The sequence below is a fragment of the Eubalaena glacialis genome, chromosome 2, assembly GCF_028564815.1.
Source record: "Eubalaena glacialis isolate mEubGla1 chromosome 2, mEubGla1.1.hap2.+ XY, whole genome shotgun sequence".
Taxonomy (NCBI): Eukaryota; Metazoa; Chordata; class Mammalia; order Artiodactyla; family Balaenidae; genus Eubalaena; species Eubalaena glacialis.
Genome location: NC_083717.1, coordinates 65,553,526 through 65,570,488, shown reverse-complemented (window position 1 = coordinate 65,570,488; position 16,963 = coordinate 65,553,526). Strand labels below are relative to the sequence as shown.

Here is a 16,963-nt window from a genome sequence, read left to right as displayed (position 1 = left end):
TTTGTGATAAATTTTTCGATATTTTGAAGGAGATGGAAGAGTAATAAGCCCTTCACCTCGTAATAAATCATCCTGCATCTCATCCACAACAAATGTGACAGAATTATGTGGGCTGGAAATGAAAACTACCATGAGCTCCTTATCAGCATTTGGAGATTCTTCCATTCAGACACCTTCAAAGTCCAGAATCCGGCCGGGCTGTCATAGTGCTGGCCCAGATGTATCTGGTAATGAGGCACTATCATCTCAGTTGTAAGAGAGTTAAAATTTAGTATTAGGAGTCAGGATTATAAAGGGATAAAGATAGCACTAGCGTAGTTCTATACTTTCAACCAATCTATAAGGCAAGGGAAAAATTATTTGGTATACACGGAACACATAGTTTTGGTTTGAGGAGGAAAGAAACGAGCTCAAGTTTAGTAACTAATTTCAAATATGGAGAGCTATGGAAGCTATATTTTCTAGAAAGGATATTTGTAGGTGCCAGAGTTCTCCAAATATAAGGTGACTTTAGTTTCAAGATTTTAAAGGTTTTTCTTAATCAAGTAATTTGTATATCATTTTCAATAGGTGATCATATTAATTTGGTGAGCTCATCAATGCCATCATTTCCCATTCTCCAACGTTCTTCTGAAGAGAAAATTCTTTACTCAGACAGGTTGACCCTAGAAAGGTGAGGACAACTTACTTTTTTGACTAGATAATTTATAGACATGGTACAAGATTTGAAAGGTACAAAAGTCTCTCTCCCTCCTCTTATTTTCCTGCTATTTAGTTCTCCTACCTAGGTATAATCACTGTTACCAGTTTTAAAATTTATCCTTCCAAGGGTATGTGGAGAAATTTTATATCTATATAATGTAAAAGAGCTTGACTATACTCTAAAACAGTACTATAGATAAAACTTCAAAATATAGTCCTCACATGGGCTTCTCTGCCCTATCCAGTTGAGTTCCCTTTTACCTCATTGGCTCACAGCCTCCTAATCTCTCCTTCACTCACCCTGCTACAGCCATACCTGCCTCCTTGTTGCTCCTTGAATACACCAAGCATGCTTAAACCTCAGGCCTTTTGCATTTGCTGTTCTCTCTGCCTGGAATGCTGTTCCACCACATATCTGTAGACTCACTGTCTTTACCTCCTTCAGATCTTTACTCAAGTGTCATCACCTAGGGATAGCCTTCCCTGACCACCCTCTCCAAAGCTGTAACTCCTTCGACCCTGACTGTCCCCAGCCCCTTTCTCTGCTTTATTTTCCTTCTTAGCACTTATCACCCTCTAACATATTAAATATTTAACTTATTAAGTTTATTGTTTGTCTCTTCCCACTAGAATATAAGCTCCACAGACACTGGGAGTTTTGTTGAGTTCTGTATTTCCAGCACCTAGAACAGAGCCTGGGACAAAATAAACTCTCAAAAAATTCTGAATGCATAAGTATGTTTAGGACTTGATCCCCATCTTTAAATCTAGGAAAGTATCAGCAGTAGAATGGTGGATGAAGGATTTCAACCCTACCTTAGCACTATGACCAGCAGGGAAACTATCTCTGCTGTGCATACCTTTAGCTTAGCAGTGCATATCTAACAGCAAATGGTTAAGCAAACTTCCTAGCTTAGCAATGCCTGAGCAGTGGATTGATGGCAAATGCACTTCTCTGGTTATGTGACATGGTTCTTTGAATCATCTCAACCTCTATTGCAGAAGGCAATTACATTGAGTGTTTTATGATGTTAAGTTAATTTTATGTGAAATAATTAATGTTGGAGTTTTTTTTAATGCAATGAGAACTAGACTTAATTTTAATAATTACCCTGGCCAAAGTATATTGACTTTTATCTGAGTGAATTACACTTAGATCTAGAATGCTTAGTTCATGGAGGCAAGAAGTGGTTCTATTTATCTTTTTCTCCTCACAGCATGGGAGCATGAAGATACTACTATTAATATTTGTAAGAGGAGGCGGACTGCTAAATCAGAACCTTATTAACTTAAAAAAATGTTTTCTAGGCAAAAGCTGACTGTATGTCCTATCATCGATGGGGAAGAACACCTTCGTCTGTTGAACTTTCAACACAATTTTATAACTCGGATCCAAAATATTTCTAATCTGCAGAGGCTAATATTCTTGGATTTGTATGATAACCAGATTGAAGAAATTAGTGGGCTTTCTACTCTGAGATCCCTCCGTGTCCTTCTGTTGGGGAAAAACAGGTAATCTTTGCAGATCAGTTTTTGTTTGTTATACTTAGGACTAACGTTGAATCCTATGGTGTTTAGATGGCAACTCAAAATTGAATAATACTTAAGAAACTAATAGACTAAAATTTTTGAAAGATTATTTAAATGGATTAAGATTCAGTCATAATTTGTTTTATGAGATTCAGTCTGACAGTTATTCAAACCAAGTAACATTTATTAAGTGCATATTTTATTACTTCTGTTACTTTCCAGTGCCATATCTTATGTGGAAGTAAATAGCAGACTTTGGCCTTTATGTTTTTTTTAAAATTAATTATTTTATTTATTTATTATTTTTGGCTGCGTGGGGTCTTTTGTTGCTGCGCGTGGGCTTTCTCTAGTTGTGGTGAGCGGGGACTACTCTTCACTGCAGTGCGTGGGCTTCTCATTGCAGTGGCTTCTCTTGTTGCGGAGCACGGGCTCTAGGGCACAGGCTTCAGTAGTTAGTGGCACGGGCCTTTATGATTTATTAGGTTATATTTTAAACGTGTATTCACATTAGGATTATGTGTTTCATTTGTGATTCTTCTCAGTGCTTGACTGAGGGTAGACATTTGATACTTTGTGATTGTCGAATTATAGTCAGTCACCTGTATCCAGTTTCTCATCCACGGATTCAACCAAGGATCGAAAATACTTGAAAAGAATATTCCAGAAAGTTCCAAAAAGCAAAGCTTGAATTTGCCACGCTCCTGGAAACTATTTATGTAGCATTTACACTGTAGTGCATATTATGAGTAGTCTAGAGATGATTTAAAGTCTGCATATACTCTGCCATTTCACATAGGGGACTTGAGCATCTGCAGATTTTGATATCCATGGGGATCCAAGAACCAATACCCTGCTGATACCCAGTGACAACTATACTGGTTGATTGTTGTTCAGATGATATTCTCAGTATGTATTTGATATTACATCCTGTATCAACTTCCCCAGTTCCTTTTATAAGGCTCTGTTGTGTAGTGCAGCTACATAAGTCCTCACTAATTTCTTTGGGATTTGTTCAAGACTTTTCTTTCCATTCTTTTTTACTAGATAGCTTTTGCAATGCCTACAAAGAAAGGCTGTTTAGCAAAATCCAAGAATGATTTTTATATTATCATGAAGTTTAGATATAGCATTATACCTAAACTTGGTTCCTTCCCTCCCTATTTCCCCCACCACAGCATGGACCTTGAATTACCTCTTTATTCTTGCTGGCCAATGGTAATATAAGATACTTTTTCCAAGATCATGTCCCAGCGTTCTAGGCTCTTGTCTCTTTTCTGCAGTTTCCTGAAAGTTCCCATCAGTGTAGTTTATCATCTACAGTTGGTTCAAGTGTTAAACTAAGCATTATGGTAGCATGAGGGAATTTAGAGTAATTTTAGGATCATTGAGTATTAGAGTTTGGGGTGACCTCAGAGATCAGCTCTCTTATTTACAGATGAGGAAATGGAGATGTAAATTGACTTTTGCGAGGTTAGATATGTCCAAACTATACACACTAGGAGTATGCCACCAGAGCATTCACTCAGTAAAGTGAGGAGTAAACTTTTTGTACAATTAAGGCATTTCCTTCTAGGTGCTTCCGGTCATCTCTCCCGGAGACTTCTTTACTAGTTTCTGATCCTTGGAGTTTCTGATTTGTTTGTCTAGCTTCCACTTATTCTTTAGTATCATGGCTTTTAGGTCCTTCTTTTAGTCCTTGAGTAAGTAGTTTTTTGTTTGTTTTTGTCTTCTTCCAGTTTTCTTGAGATATAATTGACATATAGCACTGTATAAGTTTAAAGTATACAGCATAATGATTTGACTTACATACATCATGAAATGATTATCACAATAAGTTTAGTGAACATCACCATCTCATATAGTTACAAAATTAAACAAATAGAAAAAATTTTTTTTTCTTGTGATGAGAACTCTTAGGATTTACTTTCTTAAGAACTTTCATATATAACATACATTAGTGTTCATTATACTTATCATGTTGTACATTACATCCCTAGGACTTATTTATCTCATAACTGGAGTTTTGTATCTTTTGACTGCCTTCATCCAATTCCCCTTCCTCTCACCCATCCCCTGCCTCTGGTAGCCACAAATTTGATTTCTTTCTCTGACTTTGTTTTTGAAGTATAATCAACCTCCAACACTATGTTAGTTCCTGTTATACAACATAGTGATTCGATACTTCTATACATTTCAACGTGATCATCATGATGATAAGTCTAGGTACCATCTCTCATCATACAAAGATATTACATAATTATTGACTATATTCCTCACGCTGTATATTTCATACCCATGACTCATTTATTTTGCAACTGGAAGTTTTTGCCTCTTAATCTCCCTCACCTATTGCTTTCCTCCCTACCCCCGTCCCCTCTGGCAACCACCTGTTTGTTCTCTATATCTATAAATGTTTCTGTTTTGTTGTGTTTTTTATTTTCCACATATAAGTGAAATCATACGGTATTTTGTCCTTCTCTGTCTGATGTATTTCACTTAGCATAATACCCTCTAGGTCCATCCATGTTGTTGCAAATGGTAAGATTTCACTCTTTTTTATGGCTGAGTAATGTTTATATATATACAACAACATCTTTATCCATTCATCTATTGATGGGCACTTGGGTTGCTCCATATTGTGGCTATTGTAAATAATGCTGCAATAAACATAGGGGTGCACATATCTTTTCTAATTAGTGTTTTTCTTTTCTTCAGATATATACCCAGGAGTGGAATTGCTGGATCATATGGTAGTTCCATTTTTAATTTTTTGAGGAGTTTCCGTAATGTTTTCCATAGTGGCTACACTAATTTACATTCCCATCAACAGTGCATGAGGGTTCCCTTTTCTCCCCATTCCTGCTTCTTCTTTTCAGCTTCTCTGTCTTCTTGGAAATAACGTTTTAAGTGTGTTTTTGTTTTGTTTTGTTTTTTAATAATGTGTGCCTTGAAGACACCAGTCTATCTTTCTTTTTCTACTCCATCTTTTTTAAAATTTAATTTTATGTTTTATTTTTATTTTATTTATTTATTTATTTATTTTTGTGGCTATGTCGCACAGCTTGTGGGATCTTAGTTCCCCAACCTGGGATTGAACCCGGGTCCTCAGCAGTGACAGCGCAGAGTCCTAACCACTGGACTGCCAGGGAATTCCCCTCTTTTTGTTTGTTTGCTTTTCGCTCACATTTTATTTTATTTTTTACATGAAGAAAATAGCTGTTATTTTATTTTTTACATGAAGAAAATAGCTGTTTTATTTTATTTTTTACATAAAGAAAATAGAACTGTTAGTGTTCTTGAATAAAAAAGAAAATGAGTCAGAAGACTACTTTTCACACTGTCCCAAATTGCATATTTCTGAAGTATCAGTACAATGCAAATCTGATCCCTAAAACATGTGCCTACTGCTGTCCAGCCAGCTGACTTTGTCACAGCAAGGGGAGCCTTGCTGATGCAAGCTTGCTGTGAGCCTTGAAGATGCAAATCTACAGTAAGGCAGTACTTTAGTGAATATTAGGCAAACCTGGCTGAGGAATGCTAGAGAAAAGAGAAGTACATTTGCCACCCCTTGCCACAAACACCCCTTGTGTTTGTCTTGGATGACTTGTTGCCCCTGACTGGTTAAATCCAGAAAGCACTGTAGTCTTTTAGTCCAAGGCAATGGAACCACATATGAAAATCCAACGCAACCATATGCCTTTAAATTCAAGCAGATCCAACAAAGATTTCTGCTCAGAAGCTAGAAAGATCCTGGTCAGATTCCGTATGTGAAGTTTACATTGCTACCAAAGAACTCCCAACCCCTCTGTACCACTTTGCTGTTGAAGTTCTTACCATCTAACTCTTCTGTTTTCTGTATCCCCTGTTTATCCTTGTGAGATCTTCTGGTACCCTGATCATCACAGGCTAATGAATAGAACTTCTCTGGATTTTCTTCTGATCACCCAGGACTATAGATAACAGAATTCTCCACCAGACACTGGGATTCCATATTCCCTTCCTTTTGATTTCTTGAAGATTCCCACTTAAGGATTTGTCTTTGACACCTGAAAAGCCAGGCCCTGTATAGATCCTGTAGTGGGGTCCTTATTCTGGCATCAATTGCATAGTGTAGCCTTCAGAGACAAGCTGTGATATATCCCTAGATGTCTGTATCTGCTGAGTGATGAGTGAGACTTGTCTTTTTCTAGTTCAGTTCTGTTTAATGGGGGAACTTTTAAAATTTAAAACCTTTCAGGTCACATTGGTATCAATGTAAAAATCTTCAGCTATTTAGGAACCGACTAGGATTCTGCAAATTCCTCATATCAATAATTAATCTGACCAGTAACCTCCTAGGTCAACTGATGCCTTCATCTGCCTCTGAATTCCTTAGAATTAGATTTGTTTTTAATGTTACTTCAGGTACTGGGGGGTAGGGAAAGAATCTATGGCAAAGGCAGTTCATGAGAACAAGAGAGCAAGATATTTGGCTGGTCTTGGGTTTAACCGACTGAGCAACTTGTCTATTTTTCTTCCTATTCACCTGGGCAATCAGAATCAAAAGTGAGAGTCATAAAGCCACTATGTGTCAAAGCTAAGAGAATGCTTAAAGTCACAACAGATAGTGACTGTTTTACTGGATAGCTTAACAGTATGTGTGGCCCTGGTGGAATGCTTTGAGAAGACATATTACACATGAAGGTTTCTGTGATTGAAGTGCCTTAAATGTGCCCAGAGTTTCTGATAAATACAGAAACAGATTACATTCATCCTCCAAATCAGAGAAACTCGGACTGAGACAATCTCCATATCTTATGTATAATTTTAAAATATTAAAAATATAATTCTCAGACCAATAGATGGTAACTACCGGCCAAAGTTTTAATTAACTCAATAGTGAGGGAACCGGTGGGATGACAAAGCTGGTTCAAAGGAGGATAAGAGACACTGATATATAGTCAATGAAAAATAAATAATGCTGGAATAAGATTAAGTTATTGAACAGGTTAATATCCTACAAAGCACTAAACTCATAACCCTATGGGTTATCTTTTCTATTAGACAGAACAAACTACATTCCTACTTGGCAAAAATTATCATTACATCTTATTAGTTTTCCACAATTTAGTATGTAATGTTACAGAGTTTGGGCTCTAGTTAGTTGTAAACAGTCAGATGATCCTTAGGTAGGTTTGTTGACAGTGCTCTGATAGGACATTGAAAGGACATGCAGTCATCCCTTTGCCTTATTTCCAAGTTTTGGTTATCAACACTTGAGTACACCCTTCATTCTATAATCACGTATCACAGTTTTACAAAACTGGTTTTTATACTATGTGTTTTTTACTTGAATATATTTTATTATTTACTTCTTCTCATGTCATTAAGGGTTCTTTGAAAATATAATTTCTAAGAGCTACATAATATATATGGATATATATAATAATTTACTTAATAGTTCCCTTTTGTTAGACTTACATTGTGTCCTTTGTGTATGTGTGTGTGTGTGTGTGTGTGTTGTGATGAATATCCTTGTCTATAAATCTTTGTCTGCATCTCTGATTGTTTCCCTAAGGAATTCTAAGATAGGCTTTAGTAGATGAGTTCACCCTCATAAAGCTTATATGAGGGGGGAATTGAGATTTGATGAGGAAAAAAGTCTATATTTTAGGGTAAAAGTCTATATTTTAGGGTAAAAGTCTATATTTTAGGGTAAAAGTCTGTATTTTAGGGTGTGGCTCACAGTGTGATTCCAGGACCAGCAGCATCAACACCACCCAAGAACTTGTTAGAAATGCAAATTTTTAGACGCTATCCCAGAAACTCTGGAGGTAGGACTCAGCAATTTGTGTTTTTAGCAAGCCCTCCGGATGATTCTGATACACACAAAAGTTTGAGAACCACTGTTTTAGGGAACGTGAGCTTGGGAGTATAAAAAAATTGAATAAAAGTCTTCTCTAATACCTGTGAGGTCAAATTACTGTTAGAAAGCATCACTCTGTCCTAAGCCATATTTTTAGGGTACTGTAATTTTCTCCAACCATTCTAGGTATTTCAAGAGCAAAGCAGACAGAGGAATAATTTTGTTCAAAGTTTTGTCTGTTTTCCCATCTGGTTTAGCTGCTGTTATTATTAATATTCACTATTATTATTAGATTTAAGTGTAAGGTGAGGTAATCTTAAATGCCTGAATGCCTGACTCTGGATGAAGGTTAATGAAGGATTCCCATGAGTCCAGAAGCATGTTAATGGTTTGGATGAACTGATTTAGGGGTGTTCAGGGGTAGAGTGCTTTCTAGGAAAGGAGCAGATTCTGCCAGTGTTGTGGTGTGAGAAAGGGGACTGATGAGGGGGTTGTGGTCATAAGGGAGTGTGTGTGTGTGTGTGTGTGTGTGTGTGTGTGTGTGTGTATGAATGAGAGAGAGAGAGAGAGAGAGAGAGATAAGGGAGAGAGGAAGAACTATAGTCACTCTGTGATGGAACATAATAGGTGTATGATAAATATTTTTATAAATTAAATTGGATTGGATTGGTTGTGGTAATATAAGTCTGGATTTGGCTATGATGTAAGGTGGCTGAGGTTAAATGGAGATAGAAATTCATGACGTTTAAGTGTGCGTTATCTTTACATAGTGATCAGCATATATGAAGCTTCAAGGTATGATCCAGGTTCTGGAAACATTTAGGAAGGTAGAAACGGTTGTTTAAGGCAATAAACCATGACAACAGAAATAAATAGTGATAGACAGATGATGATAAAGATGGACTGTATGAACTTCATTTTACCCTTTCTTTGCCATTGCTCCTTTCCCTGTACTGAATAATGGTAGTAGGAGAAAGTAGGATCTGTAGGAGGGAGAACAATAAAAGGGAAGTGGTTTTTGTTTTGTTTTTTTGTTAGAGGAGAGTCCAGTTGGAGGCAGTTGGACAGGTAAGGTAGCCATCGAAGATAGGAATGAGGGAGACAGTGGGCAGGCCCTAACCATTAGGGAGCTTAAGAGGGGGCGTTTTATTTTATTTTATTATTTTTTTAATATTTATTTATTTGGTTGCACTGGGTCTTAGTTTCATCAGGTGGGCTCCTTAGTTGCAGCTCCAGGGCTCCTTAATTGCGGCTCCAGGGATCCTTAATTGCAGCACGTGGGCTCCTTAGTTGCGGCAGGCAGGCTCCTTAATTGTGGCTCGTGGGCTCCTTAGTTGTGGCTTGTGTGCTCCTTAGTTGTGGCATGCAAACTCCTAGTTGTGGCATGCATGTGGGATCTAGTTCCCTGACCAGGGATTGAACACGGGCCCCCTGCATTGGGAGTGCAGAGTCTTATCCACTGCGCCACCAGGGAAGTCCCGAGGGGGCATTTTAGAGATAAAAATTCTGTGTTTTTAAATATGTAGCAACATTTTAGCTTTCACAAGATGGCCAATCAAAAATTCCAAATAAATATTCACGAATGGAGCAAGTCTAGTAGAAAGCATTTAGGTGGTATCCAGTTTTTCTCAGTGATAAATAACCCTGTCATGAATGCCCTTGTACATAAAACTCATCCATTTAGTCAGTATGGGCATTCATTGATTAAAAGTATATTTATTGGGTGCCTACTCGGTGCCAGGCATTATCATGAGTGCTGAGGATACAGCAGAGGGCATATCAAAGCTTCTGTCCTCTTGAAGATCACATTTTGGTTTGAGGAAGGAGATATAAAAAAGTATACAAAACATAATATAATTTTAGGCAAGGATAAATGCAATGAAGTCCATTAAAACAGGGAAAGGAGAGAGTGATGGAGACAGGAAGGGAGAGCTCTTTTTTTTTTTTAACACCTTTATTGGAGTATAACTGCTTTACAATGGTGTGTTAGTTTCTGCTTTATAATAAAGTGAATCAGCTATACATATACATATATCCCCATATCTCCTCCCTCACACCCTCCCTATCCCACCCCTCTAGGTGGTCACAAAGCACCGAGCTGATCTCCCTGTGCTATGTGGCTGCTTCCCACTATCTATCTGTTTTACTTTTGGTAGTGTATATATGTCCATGCCACTTTCTCACTTCATTCCAGCTTACCCTTCCCCCTCCCCGTGTGCTCAAGTCCATTCTCTACGTCTGCATCTTTATTCCCGTCCTGCCCCTAGGTTTTTCAGAACCATTTTTTTTTCTTTAGATTCCATATATATGTGTTAGCATACGGTATTTGTTTTTCTCTTTCTGACTTACTTCACTCTGTACGACAGACTCTAGGTCCATCCACCTCACTACAGATAACTCAATTTCGTTTCTTTTTATGGCTGAGTAATATTCCATTTATATATGTGCCACATCTTTATCCATTCATCTGTCAGTGGACACTTAGGTTGCTTCCATGTCCTGGCTATTGTAACTAGAGCTGCAATGAACATTGTGGTACATGACTCTTTTTGAAATATGGTTTTCTCAGGGTATATGCCCAGTAGTGGGATTGCTGGGTCGTATGGTAGTTCTATTTTTAGTTTTTAAAGGTACCTCCATACTGTTCTCCATAGTGGCTGTATCAATGTACATTCCCACCAACAGTGCAAGAGGGTGCCCTTTTCTCCACACCCTCTCTGGCATTTATTGTTTGTAGATTTTTTGATGATGGCCATTCTGACTGGTGTGAGTTGATACCTCATTTTAGTTTTGATTTGTATTTCTCTAATGATTGGTGATGTTGAACATCCTTTCATGTGTTTGTTGGCAATCTTCTTTGGAGAAATGTCTATTTAGGCCTTCTGCCCATTTTTGGATTGGTTTGTTTGTTTTTATAATATTGAGCTGCATGAGCTGCTTGTAAATATTGGAGATTAATCCTTTGTCAGTTGCTTCATTTGCAAATATTTTCTCCTATTCTGAGGGTTGTCTTTTCATCTTGTTTATGTTTTCGTTTGCTATGCAAAAGCTTTTAAGTTTCATTAGGTCCCATTTGTTTATTTTTGTTTTTATTTCCATTTCTAGGAGGTGGGTCAAAAAGGATCTTGCTGTGATGTATGTCATAGAGTGTTCTGCCTATGTTTTCCTCTAAGAGATTTATAGTATCTGGCCTTACATTTAGGTCTTCAATTGTATGGTGTTAGGGAGTGTTCTAATTTCATTCTTTTACATGTAGCTGTCCAGTTTTCCCAGCACCGCTTACTGAAGATGCTGTCTTTTCTCCATTGTATATTCTTGCCTCTTTTATCAAAGATAAGGTGACCATATGTGCCAGGGTTTACCTCTGGGCTTTCTATCCTGTTCCATTGATCTATATTTCTGTTTTTGTGCCAGTACCATACTGTCTTGATTACTGCAGCTTTGTAGTATAGTCTGAAGTCTGGGAGCCTGATTCCTCCAGCTCCGTTTTTCTTTCTCAAGATTGCTTTGGCTATTCGGGGTCTTTTGTGTTTCCATACAAATTGTGCAATTTCTTGTTCTAGTTCTGTGAAAAATGCCACTGGTAGTTTGATAGGGATTGCATTGAATCTGTAGATTGCTTTGGGTAGTATAGTCATTTTCACAATGTTGATTCTTCCAATCCAAGAACATGGTATATCTCTCCATCTGTTTGTATCATCTTTAATTTCTTTCATCAGTGTCTTGTAGTTTTCTGCATACAGGTCTTTTGTCTCCCTCGGTAGGTTTATTCCTAGGTATTTTATTCTTTTTGTTGCAGTGGTAAATGGGAGTGTTTCCTTAATTTCTCTTTCAGATTTTTCATCATTAGTGTATCGGAATGCAAGAGATTTCTGTGCATTACTTTTGTATGCTGCTACTTTACCAGATTCATTGATTAGCTATAGTAGTTTTCCGGTAGACTCTTTAGGATTCTCTATGTATAGTGTCATGTCATCTGCAAACAGTGACAGCTTTACTTCTTCTTTTCCGATTTGGATTCCTTTTATTTCTTTTTCTTCTCTGATTGCTGTGGCTAAAGCTTCCAAAACTATGTTGAATAATAGTGCTGAGACTGGACAACCTTGTCTTGTTCCTGATCTTAGTGGAAATGGTTTCAGTGTTTCACCATTGAGAACGATGTTGGCTGTGGGTTTGTCCTATATGGCCTTTATTATGTTGACATAAGTTCCCTCTATGCCTACTTTTTGAAGGGTTTTTATCATAAATGGGTGTTGAATTTTGTCGAAAGCTTCCTCTGCATCTATTGAGATAATCATATGGTTTTTCTCCTTCCATTTGTTAATATGGTGTATCACATTGATTGATTTGCATATATTGAAGAATCCTTGCATTCCTGGGATAAACCCCACTTGATCATGGTGTATGATCCTTTTAATGTGCTGTTGGATTCTGTTTGCTAGTATTTTGTTGAGGATTTTGCATCTATGTTCATCAGTGATATTGGCCTGTAGTTTTCTTTGAGACATCTTTGTCTGGTTTTGGTATCAGGGTGATGGTGGCCTCGTAGAATGAATTTGGGAGTGTTCCTCCCTCTGCTATATTTTGGAAGAGTTTGAGACGCATAGGTGTTAGCTCTTCTCTAAATGTTTGATAGAATTCGCCTGTGAAGCCATCTGGCCCTGGGCTTTTGTTTGTTGGAAGATTATTAATCACAGTCTCAATTTCAGTGCTTGTGATTGGTCTGTTTATATTTTCTATTTCTTCCTGGTTCAGTCTCGGAAGGTTGTACTTTTCTAAGAATTTGTCCATTTCTTCCAGGTTGTCCACTTTATTAGCATATAGTTGCTTGTATTAGTCTCTCATGATCCTTTGTTTTTCTGCAGTGTCTGTTGTTACTTCTCCTTTTTCATTTCTAATTCTATTCATTTGAGTCGTCTCCCTTTTTTTCTTGATGAGTCTGGCTAATGGTTTATAAGTTTTGTTTATCTTCTCAAAGAACAAGCTTTTAGTTTTATTGATCTTTGCTATTGTTTCCTTCATTTCTTTTTCATTTATTTCTGATCTGATCTTTATGATTTCCTTCCTTCTGCTAACTTTAGGGTTATTTTGTTCTTCTTTCTCTAATTGCTTTAGGTGTAAGGTTAAGTTGTTTATTTGAGATGTTTCTTGTTTCTTGAGGTAGGATTGTATTGCTATAAACTTCCCTCCTAGAACTGCTTTTGCTCCATCCCATAGGTTTTGGGTCGTCGTGTTTTCATTGTCATTTGTTTCCAGATATTTTTTGATTTCCTCTTTGATTTCTTCAGTGATCTCTTAGTTATTTAGTAATATATTGTTTAGCCTCCATGTGTTTGTATTTTTTACAGATTTTTTCCTGTAATTGATATCTAGTCTCATAGCGTTGTGATCGGAAAAGATACTTGATACGCTTTCAATTTTCTTAAATTTACCAAGGCTTGATTTGTGACCAAGATATGATCTATCCTGGAGAATGTTCCATGAGCACTTGAGAAGAAAGTGTATTCTGTTGTTTTTGGATGGAATGTCCTGTAAATATCGATTAAGTCCATCTTGTTTAATGTGTCATTTAAAGCTTGTGTTTCCTTATTTATTTTCATTTTGGTTGATCTGCCCATTGGTGAAAGTGGGGTGTTAAAGTCCCCTACTATGATTGTGTTACTGTCGACTTCCCCTTTTATGGCTGTCAGCATTTGCCTTACATATTGAGGTGCTCCTATGTTGGGTTTATAAACATTTACAATTGTTATATCTTCTTCTTGGATTGATCCCTTGATCATTATGTAGTGTCCTTCTTTGTCTCTTGTAATAGTCTTTATTTTAAAGTCTATTTTGTCTAATATGAGAATTTCTACTTCAGCTATCTTTTGATTTCCATTTGCATGGAATACCGTTTTCCATCCCCTCACTTTCAGTCTGTATGTGTCACTAGGTCTGAGGTGGGTCTCATGTAGACAGCATATATATGGGTCTTGTTTTTGTATCCATTCAGCCAGTCTGTGTCTTGGTGGGAGCATTTAATCCATTTACATTTAAGGTAATTATCAATATGTATGTTCCTATTCCCATTTTCTTAATTGTTTTGGGTTTGTTATTGTACGTCTTTTCCTTCTCTTGTGTTTCCTGCCTAGAGAAGTTCCTTTAGCATTTGTTGTAAAGCTGCTTTAGTGGTGCTGAATTCTCTTAGCTTTTGCTTATCTGTAAAGCTTTTAATTTTCTGCCGAATCTGAATGAGATCCTTGCTGGGTAGAGGAATCTTGGTTGTAGGTTTTTCCCTTTCATCAAATATGTCCTGCCACTCCCTTCTGGCTTGCAGAGTTTCTGCTGAAAGATCAGCTGTTAACTTTATGGGGATTCCCTTGTATGTTATTTGTTGTTTTTCCCTTGCTGCTTTTAATATTTTTTTCTTTGTATTTAATTTTTGATAGTTTGATTAATATGTGTCTTGGCATGTTTCTCCTTGGATTTATCCTGTATGGGACTCTCTGCGCTTCCTGGACTTGACTGAGTATTTCCTTTCCCATTTTAGGGAAGTTTTCAACTATAATCTCTTCAAATATTTTCTCAGTCCCTTTCTTTTTCTCCTCTTCTTCTCGGACCCCTATAATTCAAATGTTGGTGTGTTTAATGTTGCCCCAGAGGTCTCTGAGACTGTCCTCAATTCTTTTCATTCTTTTTTCTTTATTCTGCTCTGCAGTAGTTATTTCCACTATTTTATCTTCCAGGTCACTTTTCCGTTCTTCTGCCTCAGTTATTCTGCTACTGATTCCTTCTAGAGAATTTTTAATTTAATTCATTGTGTTGTTCATCATTGTTTGTTTGCTCTTTAGTTCTTCTAGGTCGTTGTTAAACGTTTCTTGTATTTTCTCCATTCTGTTTCCAAGATTTTGGATCATCTTTACTATCATTACTCTGAATTCTTTTTCAGGTAGACTGCCTCTTTCCTCTTCATTTATTTGGTCTGTTGGGTTTTTACCTTGCTCCTTCATCTGCTGTGTGTTTCTCTGTGTTCTCATTTTGCTTAACTTACTGTGTTTGGGAGCTCCTTTTCCCAGGTTGCAGGTTCATAGTTCCCGTTGTTTTTGGTGTCTGCCCCCAGTAGCTAAGGTTGGTTCAGTGGGTGGTGTAGGCTTCCTGGTGGAGGGGACTGGTGCCTGTGTTCTGGTGGGTGATGCTGGATCTTGTCTTTCTGGTGGGCAGGACCACATCTGGTGCTGTGCTTTCGGGTGTCTGTGACCTTATTATGATTTTAGGCAGCTCCTATGCTAATGGGTGGGGTTATGTTCCTGTCTTGCTAGTTGTTTGGCATAGGGTGTCCAGCACTGTAGCTTGCTGGTCGTTGAGTGGAGCTGGGTCTTAGTGTTGAGATGGAGATCTCTGGGAGAGCTTTTGCCATTTGATATTACATGGAGCTGGGAGGTCTCTCGTGGACCAGTGTCGTGAAATCGTCTCTCCCATCTCAGAGGCACAGGCCTGACACCCGGCTGGAGCACCAAGACCCTGTAAGGAAGAAAGAAAGAGAGAAAGAGAGAAAGAGAGGGAGAGAGAGAGAGAGAGAGAGAGAGGGAGGGAGGAAGGAAGGAAAGAAGGAATGAAGGAAATAAAGTTATTAAAATAAAAAAAAATAAAAAAATTATTACAAATTAAAAAATTAAAGTAATAATAAAAAGAAAGAAAGAAAAGAGCAACCAAACCAAGAAACAAATCCACCAATGATAACCAGCGCTAAAAACTATACTAAAAAAAACACACAAAAAAACGGACAGACAGAACCCTAGGACAATTGGTAAAAGCAAAGCTATACATATAAAATCACACAAAGAAGCATACTCATACACACTCACAAAAAGAGAAAAAGGAAAAATATATATATATCAATATATAAAAATAAAAGGAAGAGAGCAACCAAATCAATAAACAAGTCTACCAATGATAATAAACTGTAAATACTAATAATGATATTAATGATAATAAACTGTAATAATAATGATAATAAACTGTAAATACTAAACTAAGATAAACATAAAACCAGAAATAAATTAGATGCAGAAAGCACACCCCAAGTCTTCAGTTGCTCCCAACGTCCACAGCCTTAATTTTGGGATGATTCGTTGTCTATTCAGGTGTTCCAGAGATGCAAGGTACATCAAGTTGATTGTGGAGATTTAATCCGCTTCTCCTGCTGGGAGAGATTTCCCTTTCTCTTCTTTGTTCACACAGCTCCTGGGGTTCAGCTTTGGATTTGGACCCGCCTCTGCGTGTAGGTCGCCTGAGGCCATCTGTTCTTTGCTCAGACAGCATGGAGTTAAAGTAGCGGCTGATTAGGGGGCTCTGGTTCACTCAGGCCGTGGGTAGGGAGGGGTATGGAATGCGGGGTGAGCCTGCGGCGGCAGAGGCCAATGTGACGTTGCAACAGCCTGAGGCGCGCTGTGTGTTCTCCTGGGGAAGTTGTCCTTGGATCACAGGACCCTGGCAGTGGCGGGCTGCACAGGCTCCCGGGAGGGGAGGTGTGGATAGTGACCTGTGCTTGCACCCAGGCTCATTGGTGGCTGCAGCAGCAGCCTTAGTGTTTCATGCCTGTCTCTGGTGTCCGAGCTGATAGCCGCGCCTCGCGCCCGTCTCTGGGGCTCGTCTAGGCTGTGCTCTGAATCCCCTCTCCTCGCGCACCCAGAAACAATGGTCTCTTGCCTCTTAGGCAGTTCCAGACTTTTTCCTGGACTCCCTCCCAGCTAGCTGTGGCACACTAGATCCCCTTCTGGGATCTGACCTCCGAAGCCCAAGCCTCAGCTCCCATCCCCACCCTCTCCGGCGGGTGAGCAGACAAGCCTCTCGGGCTGGTGAGTGCTGGTCAGCACCGATCCTCTGTGTGGGAATCTCTCTGCTTTG

At 38.3% G+C, this 16,963-nt stretch overlaps 1 protein-coding gene across 3 annotated transcripts in view; it reads left to right on the top strand.

Annotated features, from left to right (window-relative positions):
* The window catches only part of LRRC49 (leucine rich repeat containing 49), a 132,887-nt gene that overhangs the window by 8,103 nt on the left and 107,821 nt on the right, over positions 1–16,963 (top strand). The window contains exons 4-6 of one of the 3 annotated variants that reach the window (XM_061180121.1): positions 30–227; positions 571–673; positions 2,011–2,214. In XM_061180121.1, the coding sequence (XP_061036104.1) occupies positions 30–227; positions 571–673; positions 2,011–2,214 (505 nt within the window). The remainder of the gene's footprint in view (positions 1–29; positions 228–570; positions 674–2,010; positions 2,215–16,963) is intronic. The other 2 variants (XM_061180122.1, XM_061180123.1) reach the window with 2 other exon arrangements.